The 24,516-nt window shown below is 36.7% G+C and overlaps 1 protein-coding gene across 1 annotated transcript; it reads right to left on the minus strand.

Annotated features, from left to right (window-relative positions):
- Positions 1-803: 803 nt before the first annotated feature.
- Positions 804-23,590, minus strand: TCP11L1 (t-complex 11 like 1). The gene is made up of 11 exons (XM_070934484.1): positions 23,390-23,590; positions 20,407-20,518; positions 17,749-17,903; positions 13,419-13,551; positions 11,812-11,932; positions 10,368-10,588; positions 8,345-8,481; positions 7,416-7,603; positions 3,725-3,906; positions 2,544-2,716; positions 804-1,476 (listed from the first exon to the last, which is right to left on the minus strand). The coding sequence occupies exons 3-11, from the start codon at positions 17,900-17,902 to the stop codon at positions 1,268-1,270; spliced, it is 1,518 nt and encodes a 505-aa protein (XP_070790585.1). The 5' UTR covers position 17,903; positions 20,407-20,518; positions 23,390-23,590; the 3' UTR covers positions 804-1,267.
- Positions 23,591-24,516: the final 926 nt, after the last annotated feature.

A 24,516-nucleotide genomic window follows, 5' to 3' on the forward strand; every position in this document is an offset into this window, starting at 1 on the left:
TAAAAGTTTGCTTGTCTTTAGTAGCATTTTATACTTCATTAATAGAAAACTAAGAAACTAGGAAATTATTTCATTGTTCTCTAATATTATCATTTTTATTTCCTTCTTAATGTTTAAAACCTCATCCCATTTTCTCGTTATATCTAGTGAAAAATTCTTATTCAAGGTCTCGTTCGTATTTGCTGCAAAGAAAATCTACACTAATAGAAAACTAAGAAACCGCTCTTTTCAAAAGAGTTCTCACAGGTCAAAAGAAAAACACTTCCTTCAGTCTACAGAACAGCATTCTTATGAATAGGGAAATAAAGAACTGGAAAATACTCTACAAAAATATATGATTTTGACCAAGTATCTGCAGGTACAGAAACAAATGCTATAGAAAACCATGGCTCGCAGAAACACAAAAGAGCCTTGGCTTGCAGAATACATCTAAAGTGCTTTAACTACCAATATTCAAACTCTGAATATGTGGAAATTTAAGTTGTAGATTTTAGAACAGGCTTGAAGAATTATATATATATATATAACCTGTTAGCATGTACTTTGCATTATGTGAACAGGATAGTTTTCATAATTACCCTTATATGTTGCCAATGGCCATCATGGCTAATAAAGTTATATACCAAGCCAAAATATTTTATGTATATTATACATAATGATATTTGATCACTGCTATTGAATTATTTGGAAACGTGTTTGGAAAGCTATTCTCTTTAAATGTTTTAATGTTTTTTCAATAGGTGAAAGGTAACCACAATAAGCCAGCAATAATATCCAAGCATAGATTCACAATTTTTTTCCATGTATGATTCTCCTTTGACAGAATACAGCAAATCACTTGATTCCTAAATTTATCTGTATCTCTAAGCTACTATCTGAAAGGAACAAGTGGAATGCGGTGATGTAAGCCAACCATGCTGGGGAGTATAGTCCAATTGGAGTATGATCAGCACAATTCTTGAGATACTGCATTTTACCCTAAATGCACGAATGTATCTGCCCCAGGTAATGTTTAAAAGAGAGGTCTCTGAATAGCAGTGGGCTGAGTAGGGAGAGGTGACCCAGAAGGTTACAGAACATGGCAGGACTGATTGTAAGGATCCTAAATGAACAATTGGTATCTAAAGGAAGCTTTCGTTTTCCAGCCCTATAATTTTGACAAAAAAGAGTAAAAGCAGACTAAAACAGCCTTCTGGCCCCCGACTGAATCCCTATTGTTGAGGGACTGCATACAAATGGACTTGGCATTTTTCAGTTTTCTTCACAACTAAGGAAACTCTTTATTCAATATTTTGCTGAGAATTGAATCATAATAAGGACTGAAAACTAGCTTGTTGTAGTCAACAAGGCGAATATACTTGATAGCAATCTCCTCCAGCTCTCTCTGAATAGGGGCCAATCCACCAGGCACAGGAGGAAGTGATTTCTGATGACCACAAGCAAGGTAATTCTCTAAAAACAACTGGATCCTTGAATCTTGAGAAAAGAAGAGAGTTAATAACACAATTTAAGAGGTCTTAATTTATCTTGTTAATTTATCAAGAACCAAATTAAATTTACCATATTTTTCAGTCTATAAGACGCACTTGACTATAAGATGAACCTAAATTTAAAAGAAGAAATCAACAAAAAAAAGTTTTTGGCCTCCGCGTGCCCCATTTTCGGGCCTTTTTGGGGGCCTTTTCCAGCCTTTTTTTGGCCCATTTTCAAGGCTCTTTTCTGTCCGTCTTCTAGACTTTTTTGGCCTGTTTTTGAGGCTTTTTTTGGCCATTTTTAGGCTTTTTTGGCCCGTTTTTGAGGCTTTTTTCAGGCTCAAAAATTGGCCAAAAAAGGCCTCAAAACAGGCCAAAAAAAGTCTCGAAGACAGGCCAAAAAAAAGCCTTGAAAACGGGCTGAAAAAAGCCTCAAAAATTGGCCAAAAGAAGCCTCAAAAATCGGCCAAAAAAAGCCTTGAAAATGGGCCGAAAAAAGCCTCAAAAACAGGCTGAAAAAAGCCCCAAAAATTTGCGTGCGGAGGCAAAAAACCAGCTGGTGGGTGGGCGGGGTTTCGCAATATTCAGTCTATAAGACGCACAGACATTTTCACCCCTTTTGGGAGTCAAAAAAATGTGTCTTATAGTCCGAAAAATACATTATGTCAAATAAATTAAAGGATTCTGCTGCTTTCTGATTCAAGAAACCTATCCCAATAATGAATACTAAAAGTTCCTTCAGCATAATTGTCTTTTTAGTCCAAATATCCCAATGCATCTTTGTATTTTAGTCGCATCCAAATATATAAAATATAAGGATTCATATCCTGTTTTTTTATCTATCTGCAATTATCCCAGGATAAAATCGTTAATCTTTTAATATCATTTAGTTTGTTCACTTAGCTAAAAGAAATTGTTTATGTATATAAAAGATATGGCCTATCACAAAGGTTATCCCAAATAATTTCCACTTTTTTATAACATTAACATATGGCATGTTCTCAAATATGAATATGAACTTGCGGACAATTATAAACTTTGAACAAAATTCATTTTATCCATAATGCATACCTATCAATTTGCATACAGCATTATCAGGATTGGCAAGAGCCTGGATTTGTCCTTTAAGCACAATCACTTTTTCAGATGTAAATGGTGTGAAGCCATGCTGGGAAAGGCAACTGTTAACTTCAGCACAAATCTTTTCACTTACAACAGCCAACGTTTCATCCAAGTTGAAGGAACTAGAGACAAAGGTTAGAAGAATTAAAGAATGATAAAAAGCTTCCATATATTAGAATAGCTCACATGAAACTTTAAAACTGATTTATCTGACAGCAAAATCATAAGCCTTGCCCCAAAATAAAAACCAATAAGAAGTCCTGAAGAAGAAAAGTGGCATTAGTGGAAACTATGTCATCATTTTTGTGCCTTGTAAATATACAGGTAGCCCTCGACTTACAACAGTTCAAAATTACAACACAACTGAAAAATGTGACCATTTTTCACACAACCTTTGCAGCATCCATATGATTATGTGATCAAAATTCAGATGCTTGGCAACTGGTTCATATTTATGACCACTGCTGTGTCCTAAGTCACTTGATCACTTTTTGCGACCTTCTGATAAGCAAAGTCAATGGGAAAGCCATATTCACTTAACAACCAAGTTATTAACTTACCAACTGCAGTGATTCACTTAACAATTGTGGCAAGAAAGGTCGCAAAATGGGGCAAAACTCATTTAACAAATGTATCGCTTAACAACAGAAATTTTAGGCTCAATTGTAGTCGTAAGTGGAGGACTACCTGTAATAGGAAATTAAATTCATAAAGAAATGACAATGACAAAGTAGCATTTCCTATTCACACTAGGAGTTAATTATGATTTTTTTGGGGGGGGGGCGGAATTCAAACCTGCATTTTTTAGAATGCACATGTGAGTTCATTGGTAGCTTTAGGTTAGCTGGCTGGCTGGGAGCACAGAATCTGTAGGCTGAATAGACCAACTTGGGTAACGTTGAGGTCAGCTGATTTTAAGCAGATTCCTTATTCCAAGTTCAGAAAAATCTACCAAGCAAATAACATTCCCAATAATTTTAAGGCTTTTTACTATCAAACAGAAGCTGAGGAAAATACCTGAATCCTTTCAAATAAGTAGGCCTAAGCTCAAAGTTTCATGTCAATAACATTCAGCATAAGAGACCAAAATAACATTATACCATAAGGACCAAAATTTGCAAGGTACTCACGGAAGGTGTAGCCCTGTCAGCAATACTTTGATAGCCATTTTGAGTTCGTTGGTAAAAACTGGCAAATCAGAAAGAGCTGTGCCTGATGCATTGAATGTGACCAGAAGAATAGCACCAATTAGAATAAGCTGGTCCAATTCCAGCTGCATTTCCTGGAAACGGCTTTGGTCCATTAAGACAGTCTGCAAAAACATTTTCAGCATAGAAAATGGATCTAAGTTTAGACTATAAAGAATGACAAAGTGTGGTAAGAAAGAAATCTCACAGCCTAACATAAGTGGGCTTATTCAAAGTTCTTAATATAGTTAACTTCCAAACTATTCTAGGTGCCAGCCTCTCAATCTTTTTGATCTTAAGCCACAATATACATGTATGGATTCTTTTCCAAAAACTTCAATCAACTTATAACTGGCTGAAATTAAACCTTTAATAAATACAAAGCTTTCAGAGAAGTAAAAAAGTAAAAAGTAAGAAGAAAAGCTAATGTAAAATTACACAAGACCAATGGATCAAATGTTGTATAATTCCTTCTGATCAATTCCTATTGTATCTCAATTCAAGATACACTTTTCTATAACGTCCCACTGAGTTTCTTCAATTAAAAATCATGAGAAAGTTGAACCCTGCCCGGTTCATAATACTATAAAAGGTATTGGATTCCACCACCTATCTCGATGTTGTAAAACTGCTGTAGTTAAATCATTCTGTGCAAAGTTCATACCAATGAATAGAATGTTCCAGTTTTTAATTAGTTGGTTTTTAAACTACAGTATGGGAAGGAAACCAATATAGATAGAAATTTCTCATAAATCAAGACATGCCATGTGTATCAAAATATATCAATCAGAACTGGTGGGTCACTCAAACGTAATTTATTTACAGCAGTTTCTGTGACTGATACAACTCATAAATTATGGGTTTAACTTTAAAATCCTAGGTAGCTTGGGACCACAACCTTTGTCTTATATAATCTAAACCATATTCTAAGAACTGATTCATGCAGTAAGCATTGTATTTGGTTACATGCATATGTAAGACAAAGTGTCATTTTGGTAATAGCTCAAAACTGAGCTGAACTGAAAAAGCTTCCTGAATGACAAGCGAAATGTCTTCAAGGAAAAACGAAGTCCAGTTGCCTCTTAAAAAAGTACCTTTGGGACAACTCAAAATTGAATTCTCTTCTCATTTGTTCCAATGTTGAGGTCCTTGTCAGTGCTGCTTTGAACTGCTCAGGTATTACACAACAGCTTCTCAAATAGTCAGTAAGCTTACTGATACCATGTTTCCCCAAAAATAAGACCATGTCATATTTTTTTGAACCACGAAATAAGTGCTTGGCCTTATTTCCAGGGAGGTCTTATTATTTTGGGGCACGTGGAGCAAGCGGGGCTCCTCTTGCCGTCTTACCTGATTTCCAGCTCTGCCTCCCTAACCAGAAGAAATGGCAGGGACTGGCTGCACATGCATTTAAATATTTTCGGGAAGGGCTTATTTTCGGGGAGGGGGCTTATTTTAGCACATGCTCTCAAAAGCCTGATGGGGCTTATTATCAGGAGATATCTTATTTTAGGGGAAACAGGGTATTGCTATTAAATTGTCTCAATTTTGTGAAGGTATATAGGCTCTTTCTCAAAATTCCAAGAAAACAATAATAAAAAGGCAATTAGTTCTCTATGAAAATAAAGGATCCAGTATCAATGTTATCTATATGCCATTTCACATAGGTTTGCTCTCTAACGAGTACTAATAATTATTTTCCATGAGGAAAAAATCATTTATTAGATACATATGGCGCCTTATTTTTTCATTTTTTAAAAAATAATTTTATTACAGATTTTAGAGCAATAAAAGATACAAATTAGAAGGAAACAAAAAAATGCAAGAAAAAGAAGCATAAAAAGAACTCCCATCTGATTTCCCGCCTTCTTCAATGCAAGTATAAACAATCCTACTGTATAACCTCTTTGCCTCTTACCTAACAAATATAAAACTCTTAATCAGTAGTGGGTTTCAATTTTGGCCGCTACCAGTTTGCTTGTGGGCACGCGCATCTGCTTTCGCATGTGATGCTTCTGCGCATGCGCAGAGACGTCTGGGTGGGTGGGAGGAGCCTCCCGCCACCGCCACTACCGGTTCGCCCAATCCAGGGTGAACCGGTAGCATCCCACCACTGCTTAATCCCATAAACTATGTCTTAAAAATAGTCAAGTCAAATATGTAATGTCTTCTTCAATACAGTTACCAGCAAAAGATCCAAACAAAGCCCTAACATTTTAATATTAATTAACATATATAAAACTCAACATTCCACATATCAACTCCTAAGTATAACACAATTCAATTTAAAAGGCTTTCAAATATCCTAATATAAGCAAACTAAAAAAGAAACTTCAAGTTTAATATGATGAAGATAAACCATTTTTCCTTTACAAAAGGCAAGCTCTACTACATATTCTAAATAGAAAATTATCCTGTTCCATATCTCCACTCTAACTCATAAGCACATCCACATTTTCACAAATATATAATTCCAGCATAATATAAAAGACTAAAATTTAACATAAAGTCAAATAATTTCTCCCTTGAAAAAAAAGTTCTCCAAACTTCCTTACTTTGAAAAGAGAAAAGAAAAAAATAGTTAAATGCAAAAACAGTTTAAGTACTATAAAGTTTGGATTATATAAAGTAACTATAGGGGAAAAAACTTTTATTTGTAATAATGTATGTCCAGAATCATTTCATAGTGAAATAGGTGGCTATAAATTTAATAAATACAAAAATAAAAATGTAAGCAAATCCAGAGAAGATAAAAAGTGAGAAAAGAGAGTATCTTCCCTTGACAACCTCTTGTGAGTATTTGTACTCTTCTCCATAAGGGAGTCCCTGAGGATTTTATTCTGCTAGTCATAGCTGACTCTAGGGGGTGGTGCTCATCTCCGTTTGACACAATGACTCTGAAACGTTTCTATGATCATGTTCAGCATGACATCACAAAATGCAGTTACTTTCCCATTGAAGTGATACCTATTTATCTACTTGCATTTGTATGCTTTGGAACTGCTAGGTTGGCAGAGCTGGGACAAAAACAGGAGCTCAACCCATCATGTGGTACTCGGGTCTTGAATCTTTCTAGTCAACAAACTCAGCATCTTAACCAGTGGTGCTATTCAACCAGTTATATCCAGTTCAGATGAACAGGTAGCGGCAGCTGCGGGAGGCTCCGTCCACTCTCCTGGATGTCATCACATCCCATTTCTGACGCTCTGCGCATGCAAAGTTCCTATGCATGCACAGAGGTGGCGCACGCTCCCATTTGCGAACCGGTAGCGAAGGTAAGTGAATACCACCCCTTATCTTAACCACTGAGCCATCACAACCACCTCTCCATAGCTACGCTAAAAATGTAGGCGCTCCAAAGAAATGGGGCTTTCTATGCCTCCTCTAAGAACCTAAGAGCAGGAAGGCAGACATGATTCTCCTGTACACCCAATAAAGAAATACATTGATTTTCTAGAGGTAAATACTCTTTCCCCATCATTACCCACTCACATCTAGGATAATGTTTTCTTTCTTTGGATTAAATTCTTCATTGCATTAACAGGAGAGTTAAGAACAAGGCTGATTTAAAATCTGTCCTAAGATTTCACACAGTTGTTGTTATCTAGATTTCAGAAATTACAGATATAGTTACTTCTGGAAAAGGTTTCTGCAGATGGTTCCACTTGAGTAGTTGGATATATGCATGATTTTGTACAGCAACAGGACTCAGTGCCGGAACTCTACTGGGTGAGGCAGCACCATTATTACTACCACAGGCAATTTTGGATTGTAGATCAACCATGGCCTCTTGCAGCCATTCAGTCATAAAATCTAAGGAATCTATTTTAAAGAGAGATAGATTTTTTTCATTGTCATTACTCCACCAATTTATTTATCCATTTAAAATAAACCTATATCGCCTTTCGAGAGTGATTTCTGCAGCTAAATACTCATCATGTGCTTCAGAACCTTCTCCAACAGCTCATATCCAAAAAAATACTGATAATCTCTCAAATCCAGGTTATCACACACACCTAGCTCCATACAGGAACCAGGAAGGGCTTAAATCAGGTCCATAAGTGGAAGGGGTCATATACTGAAGTTATCATAAAATTGGCAGGTACCACCATTTCTTATGCACATTTAGTTACTCATTATTGTAACTAAAACATTTGAATAATTATGCTATTATTGTCCATTTTCCCAGGACATTTACCGTACAATCATCCAACACAAGAGATAAATTCCACTTTGGGGAATAGCTGCCAGATTTACATAGCAAAGCCCAAGAAATCTGGTATAATTTTTTTATTTGGATCTATGATATATAAAGATCAGCACTACGCAGGCATTTGGTGGTAGATTTTAATTTGTTTTGACTTGCATCATTTTGAATTGGGAGGGAAACAGGGATTTGGGGCATATCTTATGGAGTTTTTTATTTAATATTCTTTTGATTACTGAACAGTTAAGTAAATTGTTAAAAAATGAAACTGAATATTCATGCTGAATCTACTTCATAATTTCCATTTTAACAATGCAAGTGTATCATTTAGTAAAGGAAGGCAAGAAAAATCATACTTGGCTGTTTTTCATATAGTTCCTGAAATTTCTTTCTTTCATATTCTACTGACTGCTGCATTAAATGTGGCCTAATGCTACTGACAGCAAAATTAGCCATGTCCATTTTCATCAAATCCAACACAGAGAAAATTGCTCTGCAAAAAAATAAAAAGACATTAAGCTTTTCAAAATTGACTCATACTTTTAAAAAATACAGCAAGCCTTGAACAGTTAAGAAAATTAACTAAGTCAAAAGGAAAGGAAGAATTAGTCTTTTTTCAAGGAAAGTTTATGGAAATAACGAAGTATTTTCCAATAGTAGTTACATTGGAATAATGCTTTACATATTATCCTTATTACAAAGGCTCACCAGAAGTTCTTATCTGAAATTCCCATAATACAGAGATATATCGCGTTCAGCCTTTGTATTTGGAAATTACTGTATGAGATTTGAATTACATCTGAAAGATACTAGATTGAGAAAGCTTCATTATTTTACAAATTATCTTTAAATTGCAATCTTATATCTATTCTCTGGGGGAAAAGTTCCATTGAATCAATTTGAATTGATTTCCAAAGAAAGGCAAATAGCATGATTTTATCCATACTTATTCTGATAACTGTAGCCCAGTTCCTACTGATAACATATGCCCACCTCAGAGCAATACTACTTCTGAATGCCAGGAAAGAGGATCTGTGGTGATGAAATGCTACCCATGAGGCAATTCCTTCTACACAGAAAAATGGCATGTGATGCAAAATCCCAAGCTAGTGGGGCTTTTTTTCTGGAAGGAATCCACATTTATAGTCAGAGGAGCCTTTAAATAAGAGAACTCACTGAGACTGGGAAAGAAAGAGACATATATGAAAACATTACTCACAAACAGAGATGAACATTGCACTCCTGAGCTTATCTGGAAAAGGACACTTAGCCATTAAGGTATACATTCTGGGGAAAAGAGGTTCAAACAATTCACAAAGAGCCCACTATTACGAATTCATTCATAAATGAAGGCATGGGTTTTATTTCGTTTGCAAGGTTCTGCATGAGCCGAGGTGGCACAGTGGTTAGAGTGCAGTACTGCAGCTACTTCAGCTGACTGCTAGTTCAGCAGATCAGCGGATCAAATCTCACCGGCTCAAGGTTGACTCAGCCTTCCATCCTTCCGAGGTGGGTAAAATGAGGACCCAGATTGTTAGGGGGCAATATGCTATTTAGTATACTGTCTTTGGTGTAAGCCGCCCAGAGTCCTCGGAGAGTGGGCGGCATAGAAATATGACAGATAGATAGATAGATAGATGAATGAATGATAATCTCCCATTTCTTTATCTTAAACCTGATTAACGAAACTGTGTGAATCTTTACAGGTAGTCCGCAACTTACGACAACAATTGAGCCCAAAATTTCTGTTGCTAAATGAGACATTTGTTAAGTAAATTTTGCCCCATTTTACAACCATTCTTCACACATTTGTTAGCTAATCACTGCAGTTGTTAAGATAGTAACATGGTTGTAAAGTGAATCTGGCTTTCCTATTGACTTTGCTTCTCAGAAGGTTGCAAAAGGTGGATCACATGACACCAGGGCACTGCGACCGTCATAAATATGAACCAGTTACCAAGCATCTGAATTTTGATCACATGACCACTGAGATGCTACAACAGTCGTAAGTGTGAAAAACGGACATAAGTCACTTTTTTCAGTGCCGGTGTAACTTCAAATGGTCACTATGAACTGTTATAAGTTGAGAACTTCCTGTGCCTTGTTAGGATCTGCTATAAAGAGGTTGAACTTTCACCTTAAAGAATTGGAAATACACCTCACTGCAAAACATTACAAGAACTATCCTTAATCAAAGAATAATCTTCCTTTATTATTCCAAATTTCTTAATTCTTAACGTAACGTCTCCAATAAAAAGCAAAGAAGAAAATATATTCAAGTAGTCCACGTAGCATTTAATGCCTATTAAAATGATGCAGCTGTTTAAGCCATTTTGAACTGAAGACTTATTCCTTTTTTTTCTTTTCCCCCTCTAGCACCTGAACAGGGGAACAATTTCACGAATGTCTTTCAACTTCCGGATTTCTTCATCTCTTGCTGGAGCGCAGAGTGTCCCCATCATTCCAATGATGAATTCTGCCAGCTTAGAAATGTCAAGGGCACCATTCTCAGCCTCCTGTTTTATCAGCTCCAGATCAAGAGCTTCGGTAATCTGATTTCTTAATCGAGTATGGCCAGGCAGCAAAAAAGACAAGAGAGCCTGAAAGAAAGTAATGTCCTTTTTATTAGATCCTAGTACTAATTACACTGCTGTCATCACCATTCAAAAATAAAAAAACACTACAACAACATTATGTTACTATGAAAAGTGGTCATATAAAAATATATGGTCAAATGATCTTAGGTTTCAGTTTTATTTATTGAAATTTGGACATTTCTCCAACTACATTCGACATGCAGTTGAATATAGATTTTTGCTCCATTGTTCTTTTAAAGCCTCTTGAACAATTCAATTGGGAAAAATAGGAAAAAAAGTAAATGAAAGTTAAGCAATTCTCTTTCTGTATGCCTTATGTTTTTTGCAACACTTTTCTCTCCCAATATCATGCTACAAAGACGCAATGGATAGAATTTCAATTTGGTAGGTAAAGGCGTGTCTAAAAGGTTATAGCCATTATACAACCAAATTGAAAAATCTTGTTCAGTCAAGTGGCAGCGTAGAATGACTAGCGTAATGACTCGGTAGTGTCAGGTCATAAACCAGATAATTGGAAAATAAAAAGTCCTAGTACATTCATTTTAGAGCAATATATGGCAGATCTTAAAGGAGTGAGAAGACAGCAAAGCAACAAAAGGTATTTCAAAATTACAAATAAAGGATTTGCATCCATGTTTCCAAAGCACAAGAAAACAAATAGATCATGGTTTTAAAAAAGTAAAAACTTTCTTTAAAGGATCAAACCAAAGTTCATCTAACTCAGCATACCATATTCCAGAGTTCCAAAAACTGCATCTGAATATCAAAATGGGACACAAAGGCCCAATTTTACATCTTCATTGGGTATTCCGTGTATACTACTCCATTGTTTTTGAATACTTTAGTACTTTAAGAGTACTAGCAACGGTGTAAATGGGATTATTTGGAAGATAAAACATATAAATTGTCCTTGCTTAATGTTCAGCAACCATTTGAAGTTACAATGGCACTGAACGAAGGGACTTATGACCAATCCTCAAAATTCTGTCTGTCATAATGCCCCCACAGTCACATGAACAAAATTTGGACTTTTCATATTTATGACCACCTCCTGCTGCCGCTGCTATCCCCCATCCTGGCTGATTAGCTATTCAAAAAACTTTGGAGATCACTAGGTGTACAACTAAAGCTGTATATAGACTGCTGCTACTTCAGTTATTTTTAAATAATTAGATTTGCAGATAGACAAGAAACATTCAAATGACAACAAATACTTTCTATCTTACCTCTTTAATTTCTCCTACAAGTTTAATTGCGTGATCATATGAAGGGGGGTTTTCTTTTAACTGTGTTTCCAAGCAATCCCAAAAAGCTTTGTGGACAATATCTCTTACTCTTTTTTCAAAACTGGTAAGCAAAATGAAGATAAATAAACGAAAACATAACATTAATAAAAATAATCAGCATATGGGATTTAGAAGAAAAGAAATTCTGATGTGAAGTTAATTAACAAACACATTATAAGAAATGCATGGGTAAATCTCTTGCCAACCAACCCACAAAGATTATACATTAAAGAAGGAATCACAATGGAGAAGAAAAAGGCAAGATAATTTCTTGCTAAGCTCAGTGACTATGATGGCAGTAAGAGAAACTCAGCAGGTTTTATTACTCATTCATATATATATATATAAGAGGGAATGGCTACCAGAGAAGCTGAAAAGCTTCAATTAACCCAGGTTTTGAAAGCTCCATGTATTATGTAACAAAAGAGCTCACATAAGAGTTGTTTGCTTTTATCCCATGCTTGTCTCTATATGGAATTCCATTTTAAAAATGCATTTTCACTATTCTTGGCAGTTGCTAGAATGATAAAATGCAATTGAAAAGAAATAATGGAATGCTTGGCCTGGTTTGGGAGACAGAACTGTGGAAGATACCACCTATAAACAAAGAGTGGCACAACTTGGAACACATGTGTTGGAAGAAATATCCATCTGGTTCAGTTCCAAGTGGGGAGAAAGACACTGGAAACATGGAGGCTGATTGGAAAGAAGGTTTATTGAGGGACAGGACCACATGAGTTTGAAGTCCACATGGAGTGGAGAGTGAGAGGTATTTACACCCTCTCTTGGGCTTTGAACCTGAGCTTCCTATTCCTGTGGCAAGACCATGTATTCTATTGGTTGCTGTCAGACTCCAATGTAGAGTCATGATTGTCTGAATCAAGTTTGGTTGAACCTTGGGCTGATGTAATGTCCCCAAGTGATTGGGGCAGTGAGCCCTGCTGCTAGATAATCCTATAATGTCCTGGAGGGTCATGTCTTAATCCCATCACTCTGGAGCTGGGGGTCTTTTAGATAGGATGGCCCAATCCTTCCCAATGTGTACCAAAATATCTACTGGAGGCAGAGAGCTGGGTTTTTGGGTTTCTGTTTCCTTTAAGATTTTTATTTCTTTTTTAGGGGAAATATTTTATCCTCCCTTTTTAATATTTCCTAAAATATTTCATTCTTTTAGGAGGGATAGGTGCTAATTTTCTACACATGATTTTAAGGATTTTTATTATTCTACATTAAATCATCCATGACAACTATTCTTCCTTCTGCAAAGCAATCAACACTTTGGCAAGACTTGCCTAATTCCAACTGTGTTTTAATAACTGATAAAATACTTGTGTTGTTCGTTTACTGTGTGCTAATGAAATACAGTGTGTATTTCATAACTATTGTATTTTTGCAGTTGTATTTAAAAAATGATTATGTCCTAATATATTTTCTTTCTGTCTTAAAATTCCTATGGGTATTCTTCCATAAAAGAAAATATATTTCCTTTAAGATTATGAACTATAGCCCACCTCTAGAATTTTTTCAACCCATAACAGGCCTCTTACCTGTTTTCTGGCAAGTCAGTCGGCTTAATCTGAAAACCTCCATTGATAACAATCTCATGGGCCAAGGCCATGTTTGTAACACCTTTTGCTGTATCCATCAGTTCCTCCACTGACACAAACTGAGCAGGGCTAGCTGTGGACCAAAGAAATACGCTTCAGCAAAGTATATCCTAGTTGAACATACAATCTGATCATTTCAATCAAGCTATACAGCACCTGAAGCTGTAATATAATCATGTATTATATATATGTACCCATCATGTGTATTCCCTTTCAAAATAAAGAATCCTTATGCAACGTGGAAAAGAAAACTAAGAAATGCTATGTAATTTTTTTCTTTTTTATTAACTGATATAGTTAATTTATCCCAATCTTGTTATGCCAACATCATTCATACCTGTCAACACATTTCTGCTTTTGCAAATCATCCTAGTTTTTAATCATGTCTACATAGTAATTCACAATCTTTTGTTCTTTAAATTTCTCACTATAGTTTTAAAGGGTATTATAAACTCCACATACAAACATGTTCTTGGTCTTCTTTTTTGTCTCACCACACTCACTCTTTCCTCATGTATTTGTTGTGCAATTGGATCCTCATTCACTCTTTATATATGATCAAATTATTTCAGATCTAGACTTCACATTGTTGCCAGGCATAAAGCCACTTGACGCTTCTCAAATTTTGCACATTTGCTCAGTCGGAATTTTGACAAGAACCTTCCTAAACATACTTAGATTACTAATGTTTACGTTAATCTTTTGTATGAGAAAACAATATAGGCATTCTTCCAATCTTCATGCACAGATACAACCTTCACATATGTAAAGAAACTACCCTGCCATTCATAAACAAAGCACATCCAAAGTTCAACATTTTACCAGTTAAAGCAGCTATACCAGCACCCTTACCATTTTTCAGCATTCTCACAGTACTTAAATTATTTTTCATAACTTTCTCTGCTGGGACACTTTTATAGTTCCTTTCAATTTCAGTCTGACATATTGCTATCATTCCCATTCAAATTTCTAATTTTTTTCACTTTGCTTTCAACTCAAATTATTTTATCACTTTTATCTATTATTTATTTATTTAATTTTTATACCGCCCTTTTCCCAAAGGACTCAGGATCAGGACTTTTATTCTTAATGTACTGAAGGCTCCATCTTTAGCCCTTTTTCACCTACTTCTAAAACAAGTTTCTTATTCATATCCAAATCACTTCACATTTTCTTAGCTTCTTTTATTTGTTGTTTCTTCTGAATACTTTTTGGAACTATTTTTGTGTGTGTGCATAACCATAATGCACAAATATTGTGCATAGCACACAAATATACATTCAGAAATGTTTTTTCCCAACCTCATTTTTAATACAATTCTCTTATTATTTAGCTACTTCTTATTAACTAGCTGGTTGTCTGTCTGCTTGTGCGCCTATCTGCCAAATTCCCCATGTTTCTATGGCACTCTGTCAAAATAATTATTTTCATGCTGTTGTAAGCAGCTTGAATATCATCCTTTCTTTTTTTTACTCATCATTCATTCTGCTGGGAGATTTATCTATTTTTTGATACAGGACTAATACTTTCTGTTCTTATAGTCATTTTATTTTCATTCTCATTTCTTTATTTTCCTATTTTCTCATGTCTATTTTCACCCCAAACCAATTCTCAATTTACCAGATAACAATCTGTCTTGTTCTAAGCCTCTTGTGAACTTCTCTCAATGCAATTCCTTAAATTTTAGATTTTTACAGGACGTGAAATGATGAGGATGAAGCCATATAGGGAGAAAAGATGTGCTCAATGAGCAATCACCCAATCACTGCTTTATCAATATTTACTTCGTATTTATTTATATCCCACCTTTATAATTTTTACAAGTTAACTCAAAGCAGCAAACATGTCTAACACACCTTCCTCTTCCTATTTTCCTTACAACAATAATTCTGTGAGGTAAATTGGGCAGAGAGAGAATGACTGGCCTAAAGTCACCCAGTACAAGGACTAATGGTAGGTTACAAAACTAACAAATAAATTATAGACATTAATGCAGCTGAATCCAGCAATTAAGTATAGTCTGAAATGTTTTTTGTGTTAAAATTCCTAAGAACTGATCATGTTGTACCAATATTTTGGATATTAGAAGGAAAATACAATCCAAGTACAGCATGATAAGTATAAGGAAGTCTTTATAAAGAGCTGTGGTGGTACAGTAGCTGGAATGCAATATTGCAGGCTGACTCTGCCCACTGCTAGGAGCTTGATCTTGACTGGCTCAAGGTTGAGTTAGGCTTCCATCCTTCTGAGGTCAGTAAAATGAGGACCCAGATTGTTGGAGAGAATATTCTGACATTGTAAACCACTCACAGAGTGCTGTAAAGCACTCTGGTGCAGTATATAAGTCTAAGTGCTATTGCTATTAATACCAAGAAGACTTTAATTTTGATGTTGATATAGTTCTGTTGATTGAGGCAAAAGAAGGAAGGCAAGGTATCTCTCTTCTAAAAGTGCCATTGTGCATGACAACCAGGGGTGAAATCTAAAATTTGTTACTAACGATTCTGTGGCATGGCTTGGGGGAGGAGGTAATGTGACTGGGTGGGCATGGCCATTTTTTTTTTTTTACTTTTAAAACCATTTTTTCTATAACCTCTTTGGTGAAGAGGTTGTAAAAAATGCTTTCAAAAGGCTCTGACAATCCCAGCTGAGTTGTCTGATCAGCAGAGGCTTTTTTAAAAAACCTCTGCCGATCAGGCAACTCAGCTTGGATCGTCAGAGGCATTTAAAAGGAAAAAAAACCCTTTTTTTCTTTTAAAAGCCTTTGACGATCCCAGCTGAGCGGCGCAATCATCAGAGGCTTTTTTTTTTACTTTTAAAAACATTTTTTGGCTGAAGAGGTTGTAGAAAAAATGCTTTTAAAAGTAAAAAAAGCCTCTGATGATTGTGCGGCTCAGCTGGACATGGGGGGGGCAGGGATTTTTGCTACAGGTTCTCCGAACCATCCGCCTCCATCGCTACCAGATCGGGCGATCCGGTCCGAACCGGGAGCATTTCACCCCTGGTTCTAACAGAATCTAATTCAAATTTTTCATACTCAATCCATAGAAGATTAACTTCACAACCTTTGAAATGAAAAAAAAAAATCTGGGTTACTGATGAGTGGTTTTCACTAAAGATACCTGGGTGTAAGCATATGTACGTACCATTTTTCATCTCTTTTCTGAAAAAACATGGTCACAAAAAAATGAAGGTCCCCCCAAATGAAAGGAAATTGAAATGCTGGGTAAATAAATTATATTATTATGGTTGGTTGCACAGTCAGCCAGACGTTTGGATTTAATTTGGCATTTTTATCAATGTATTATCATTATTATTTTCATTACCATATCCATGCTTTGAATAAGAGTTAGTGGCAAATAGAGATTAAGGATAAACAAAGAGCCATCTGTGCAGGATGAAACAGAAATGCGAATGCAAAATAGAATCAGCATTTAGATCTTAATTCAGAAAATCTCCCAAATTGGAAGACTGAAGATTGGGCAGTTTTATGTTAGCCAGACATTAGCTTGCTAGTTAGGTTTTTAAAAACATTTATTCGGACATGATACAGTATCATAGCAAAAGTTTTAATGTATACATAATACATATTAAATATGTGTTTAGTTTAGTTAATTTGTGATCAAGACCAAAATATCAAACATAATATAGTCAGAAAAAAACAAACAAAAGGAAACACCTTCCCCAGGAAATTAATAATATTATCAACCATCAAAGCAAAGATAAATCTGCCAGTAGAATGCTGCCAAAATTAATTTCAAAGCTGTCATATAACAATTATAATCAAACAATCATAGTAAGCCCTATACATTTCTGCAGGCATAATTCTAACCAAACGAAGCAAGAAATTAGTAAGAGCAGAATTAATTCAGAGCACTGTGGCTGATTAAACGGGCAGTGCAACAGAATGTCCGAGAGTATCTTGATCAACCTGTTGGAGCAAGGGCCCAAGGGACCTTGTGGTGGCATACTGTTGAATCTTCCCTCCAGGAACATAGATGGCAAGGCATTTAATCTGGATAATGAAAGGATTTTTCTATAGAGAAATTAGGTAAAAAAAAGGTCCCACCATTGCTCCACTCCCTATGCAGGTCCAAGTAATTTTCTTAGAAAACACATTCATAGTGAATAGTTTCTGAGATTTTTTGAGGTGTGGGAGATGTTTCATTTATCAGAAGAAAGCTACACAGATATACAGAGCAGAAGGAAACCTGCGAAACAATTATTTTGCTTGTGATAAAAAGTATTCTATCGGAATAATTTTGCTTACCCTCAGATATGTTGCTTCTACTAGGACTTGGTGTGTTCTGTCGAATCTTCTTTCGGACACACTGCTCTGCATTGTCCACATGGTCCTGTTGATTATCCTGTGGCACATCTGATTTTCCCTCAGTTACATTTGGTATGTTTGGATCCTGAGACATCCTCAATTTTGGCAGTTGAGAAAGATGGAATTAGACTTATCCATATAATTTTACCACTGCTGCCAAATTCTATACTAAACCGTTAATCAATACAAATTTGCATCTACCACTACTGATGTAATCTAATTTTTAAAGGTGAGAAAAGTAGCATATTAAAATAACACTCTAGCAGTTATAATAATCATAATTCAATTTCTTTAAAAAAAATCAGCATGATACATTTGATTCTGCAGATTAAGAATTACATGTATGGAGTGTACTCATTTAATAAGCACACTCACACACAAGTTGGATGAAGTGTTTTGTTGGTGAACAATGAAATCCTAGGATTGCTTTCAGATGAAACTAACAACCATAGATAGACCCAGTGGGAAAAAAGAGCATTGCACAAGATCTCTTGTGTTTGTTTACAGTTTTTTTTTTCTATTTTTTGTTTTGGAATAAGAAACCTTAAATCCGATACCACCTTATTTTGAAATATACGTAGTACCCAAGACACCAAGTGATAAAATAGGCAACATTCATCACTCAATGAACTTATGCCATACTGAAGTAATATTCTATGAAGTAAATGTTCTAAAGATCAAACAAAACACAGAATTAACTTTAAAGCCAAATGGCAATATGTTATTGGCTATGGACCAAACTGATTCCAATTAAACTAGAGAACAATATATTACGCAATAGCATCTCTCATCCCTGCAAGAGGAATTCCTGCCTAGGCCTTGTCTCAGACTTTTAATTAAATATTCATCTAGTTGTCCAAAACATAAATAATTACAACCTCTCTGAGTGCACTGACTGCTAATGGAAAGACAAAATCCTTTCTGCAAGACACCAATTTCCGAGCAGTGTGTGAAGGACAGTGTTTTTGCCACCTTTCTGCACCCAGCACAGAATGAAACAAAACTTATCCATTGCTGCATTTCCATGCTGGCTAGGGGGACAGCAGCACCCTGCTTTGTGTATAAATTGCAAACCAACAGATAAGATGCTAAGGAAAAACGGATGGTCATATGACCAACCTGTTGTGCTTTGATTCCAAAAGAATATCTGGCATGGCTGCACACATAACATAGAGACATACTGATCAGCAACATACAAGCAGATCTATATCTCTGCCACCAGAAAAAAGCACAGAAGTTGTTTTTATGGATGGTGAGCACCAAGCAAGCCAACAAAATACTATATTTTTCTATACATTGTTTACTCGTTTTATTGCAGGCGCCCCGAGTCACGTATGTGAGATGGGCAGTCATATAAATTTAGTAGTAAATAAATAAAATTTCCACCAATCTGTTGGATTTCTTGTTTATAGTTACTGTTTATTTTTTTATTATTTTCTATTCAAAAGTGACTGGCAAAGGAAGGATAGCCTATCAATCTTTTCTATTCTATAATGATGACTGAACTGATCTACATTTGTATTTGCACATGGAGTTGTGAACATTTTAAGCTTAAAAGTTGTCTGTTATGACATCAAAAGTATATTTAAATTTTTGCGCATAACTATTGTCAAATAGATATTGGAAAATGGCACTTTACTTCCTATCCTCAAAATACTGATGTTTCAAGATAATTCCTTCTCTGAATACCTATTAGCACATTTGTTTTGTTTACAATATTAGTGTCCCCTAAAGCTATAACTAAAGACAGAATAATCAAAACAATCATGCTAACTCACTGCAGATCCTGGCACAATGCAGCACTTGAAAAGGAGCAAGTAGCAAAATGTAGTCCCCTAAACATCCTAACCATAACAGAGGTACAGAACTATTTTCAGAATCAAGACTGGTCTAGAATTGGCCATAGCCAACTCGCCACAGTCATTTTGCCACAGCCAACTTATTACACATTCAGTGTTTATCAGCACTGAATATGTAGCTTTCCAAACCTTAACGCTGAGTGTCAACAGTATCATTAATATTAATAATTATGGTCTGTTGTTCCATCTCAAAATGAAATCTGAACCCATGTTTGAGACACAAGTTCAGTTCTAATTTTCTTCTGAGAAACTTATATTTTTACAACAAGGAAGTCCCTTATTCTAAACAGGCAACAGGACAAAAACTCTTGTAAGATAAGGTTAGATTTTTAACAAACCACATATATACTGAAATACAAATACTAAGATGCAGTATGGTGCAGTGTTTTAAAAACTGGAGGTTAAAAATAATCTAGCTCTAAAATTTTTTTCCTATTTTAGTTCATTGTTTCAAAGATAAATTAGTCTTGTTGAAGGAAAGTCTTTTATAATCCAGGAAATCAACGTTCTTGTAGCAAGCAGACATAAATAATGTGAATTATACTTCATAGAATCTTACACAGATAGTGGTCAACTGTATCATGAACAAAATATTAAAACTGATAAAGCTTATTAGTAAAATAAAATTTAATTTAATTTAATTGAAAAAGGCCTTTATTTCTACAATCAGCATCTGAATAAAAGTCAAATTACTGAAATCAATTTTCTATATCACTCCAGATCTCTGTTTGCCACTTACTTTTCACTTTAATGTCCTTATAATAAGTTATGAATATGTATAGGTATAGGAAAAAAATCACGAAAACAAGATGATAATTTCAAGCCAGTAAAACCAAACAGGATCAAGACTTCTGTAAGACAGACATACCGAAATTATATTTTTTAAAAAAGACAAGCAAAGGTTGAAGGTGAAAGTATTAATAACAAACCATTTCTCACAAATAGACAATGCTAGACGTACTATAATGATTTGTAGGAATTTAAGACAGAAGCCATTTTCTTTCAATGACTGCCTTTTTCCCCTAATCATACCACCAAAACGGATTACCAAAATGAATTATTAAAATAAACAAGGAGCAATGATTGGAAACTAAGGAGAGAACTGACCTAGAACTAAGGAGAAATTTCCTGACAGTTAGAACAATTAATCAGTGGAATGGCTTGCCTTCAGAAGTTGTGGGTGTTCCATCACTTTTTAAGAAGAGATTGGATAACCATTTGTCTGAGATGGGATAAGGTTTCCTGCTTGAGCAGGGGGATGGACTAGAAACCTCCAAGGTCCCATCCAACACTGTTATCAAAACTGATTATGCAAATCTAATATGGGGGATTTTATTTATTTATTTATTTATTTATTTATTTATTTATTTATTGGTTCGATTTATATGCCGCCCTTCTCCGGAGACTCAGGGCGGCTTACAATGCGTTAAGCAATAGCCTCCATACTTTTGTATATACCTGCTTAGTAGGGCTTTCGGCCCCCCCAAGCGGTGTTCTTTTTTATACAACGTCAGCTTATTGCCCCCACAATCCGGGTCCTCATTTTACCTACCTCAAAAGGATGGAAGGCTGAGTCAACCTTTTATTTACAAGCAAAATATGCAAGAAACAGATTCAAAATCATCTTACCTAATTATAAAACAATTTTCCCATAAAATTTATCTTAACACTCCTATCCAAAAGAAGTCTAATTCTTGAGATTGTTTATTGCTAAATAGATCTGAAAGAATATTTATAAATGCAATTACAATAATCAACACACCAAACACAATCAATTTTTTAAAAAATCAGATTTAACCTCATGGAAAGATCAAAAAATAATTATGTCAACCTTAATTATATGATTTAACCCCACCTCTTTACATGACAGCGCATACAATATGTGTAAAAAGGGGTAGGGTTTATAGCTGCCATAGTGAATTTACTTTTTTTAAAAAAAATTAAACTTTCAATAAATTTTAGTGTTTCCCTCCTTTCTTCCAACATTCTTCCCTGCACACACTAATCCTTAATCTAAGTCACTACAATGTATATACTGTACATCTATCTTCAGAACCTTTCTCAGTGACAGTCACACAAAAACTATGAAAATAGTTTTCCTCAGGGTTGCCAATGCTGATTCTCTGAGTTTATAGCTTTTTATTTTAATATTTAATGAAATCTAAGTTCTTCTATACATTACATTACATTATATTGTATGTATTAAATAGGTAAAAATAACTTAATTTAAACTGTATTTTTTGTTACCGTTTGTGTGAAATCTGGGTTTATTTGAGGTGAAATCTTGGTTGGTATAGGAAACCTTACCGGCAATGGGTAAATAAATAGGTAAAAATTCATTTATTGTGTTTGCTGTTATTTGGTTTTTTTGTGTAGAATCTGTACATGAGTGTAAAATCTTGGGGTTTTTTTTTTTAAGGAACTCCATTATCAACCCTGTTTCTCATTTGTTCTTTCACAAGCCCAGGAACTAAGTTACACAAGAACTGGAGATAAAGAAGCAACATTTGAAATCTTTTCATTTTTGTATCCAAGGATGCCCAACCTCAACCTATTCCAGGTAAAATTCCTCCTCCTTTGTTCCAGAGTATTGAGTCAGCCCAAATAGTGGGCAGCTGTAGAAAAGGAGCAGGAAAGGAAAACTTCCACTGCATACCCTAAACATTAATCCAGCAGCACCTAAAGGAGTAGGACCTCAATTGAGTATCTGGGAAAAGGCCCTACCGAATTCAACTAAGTCTGTACAGGATTGTATTTCACATTTGTTCGTAAAATAAATCCAAGTGATATGCGCCCTACCCTTTCTTTAGCATTTCCAAACAGGAAGGCCAGGTTCCTACTCCTCCCAGGCATAACTGTACCTTGCAGCTGGATAAAACTCCCCTCACCCCACCCCATCTTCTCCAGTTAAGACTCAGGAAGCGGGATTTACTCCAACTCACAGTTATTTTTCTCCAATAAAGGAGAATATTTATAGCTCAGGGTTGAAATGAGGGGTCGTTGGCGCTCTCTGAATTTACTTGTTTTCTTGCAGATGTTTCATCAGTAAACAGCCCAACCAACGGATCTCTAAAACACCCCGCCCCCCCCCCCACACACACTTTAACAGATTAACAGAGTTGGAAGGGACCTTGCAGGTCATCTAGTGCAACCCCCTGCCCAAGCAGGAGACCCCTACAACTGTCTCACAGACAAGGCAAGACACCAGAATATAAACTGTCAGAATATAAACTGACAGCAAACAGCACTCCTTACTAGCACTGATGATGTTACCTAGTTAAGGGTAATGAAACGTCTCCAAGAAAACAAGCAAGCCCAGAGAGCACCAAGGACCCCTCGGTTATTTTTCTGCCAAGGCCAAGACTGGCAGCCCGGGAAGGGGGGTGGCGGGGAGAGGGGGGGGGAACACGGGCCTCTGGAAGAAGCCCTTGACCATCCCCGCTGCAGTGACTGGCGAATTAAATGGTTTTTCTCGCCGTCTCTGCTGCAGGGACAGGATGGTTTATTTAGGGCACCGCTTGACTCGCGGCCTCGAAAGGACTTACAGCCCGGCTAAGGCTGAATCTGATGCTGCTCCCGGCCTTTCCCTTTCCCAAAGCAACACACCTCCCCCCCCCTTCTATAGCCACAGCTACCCAACCCATTTAGTGCCGAGGGGGAGAGGGAGAGGGTCGGCTCTCTTCCGCCGCCCCCCCCCACTCCCCGTCTTATTGCTTGCTTACCTGCGCGGGCGGAGTCAACTTTTCGCCCCCCGCTTGCGATCAGCTCCCAAACGAGGCGGGGTGGAGAGGCGGTAAACCGAGGCAGGGTGCGGCGCCGCCGGCAGCGCAGTACCAACAGCAGCCACACGGGAGGCCAGACGCCGAGCTTCTTCGCGCTTCTCCTCACGGCCAACCGGAGGTCTGCAGCGGGGCGGAAGGGGCTGTCAGTCCGCCGCAGAGCGCAGCCATGTTAGCGCCCCGCCGAGGCGAAAGAGAGGGCGCGCGCGCGCGCGTGTACCTGCAAATCCTTGATGGACAATAGCGAGAGGCTGCGAAAAGATGTCGGCGAGCGGCGTTGTTCTTGGACGGGGTAAGGAGAGAAAGTCTTGGGAGGAAACCCCACCGGGTCTCCCCCGGAGCCCATTCCAGCAGCCCCGGGCTCAGTATCCAGTTCCTCTTCCTCCTCCTCCTCCCCCGCAACATGCATGTGTCTTTCTCTGGGCGGGGAGATAAGCCTTGCAAGCAAAACGACAATCCCGCCTCCCCAAAACCCCGGGAACGGGAGAGTAGCACCGTTATGACACACATACCCTTTTTTTAAAAAAAAATTAAGCCACTGATTTTTTTTTTCCAGCCCAGTACTTTTGATTTTTAAATTGGGAGAAGAGAAAACGTGAGGAAAATACTGCTAATAATGATGTATTAATAGTAATTATTTTCCAAAGCACCAGAAGGTAAGACAAGAAACAATGGATGGAAACCAATCAAGGAGAGAAGCAATCTGGAATTAAGGAAAAACTTCCTAACGGTGAGGACAATTAACCAGTGGAACAGCTTTGCCTTCAGAAGTTGTGGTGCTTCCATCACTGGAGGTTTTTAAGAAGAGACTGGACAGCCACCTGTTTGAAATGGTATAGGGTCTCCTGCTTGAGCAGGGGGTTGGACTAGAAGACCTCCAAGCTCCCTTCCAGCTCTATTCTGATTGATTGATCGTAAAGGCGTTGCTGATTCTTTTAATGATCCTGTGAAGCAGGTTATTGGTAAATGCTAAGAAGAGATGAATAAATATAAAACACATGCAAACAAATACAGTATATAGTAGAATGCAAAGGAACTTTACAGTGCTGAATGTTCTTCTGTAGATGCTG

This window comes from Pituophis catenifer, unplaced genomic scaffold, assembly GCF_029215685.1.
Source record: "Pituophis catenifer annectens isolate HBS135680 unplaced genomic scaffold, rPitCat1.0.hap2 SCAF_1, whole genome shotgun sequence".
Lineage (NCBI taxonomy): Eukaryota > Metazoa > Chordata > Lepidosauria > Squamata > Colubridae > Pituophis > Pituophis catenifer.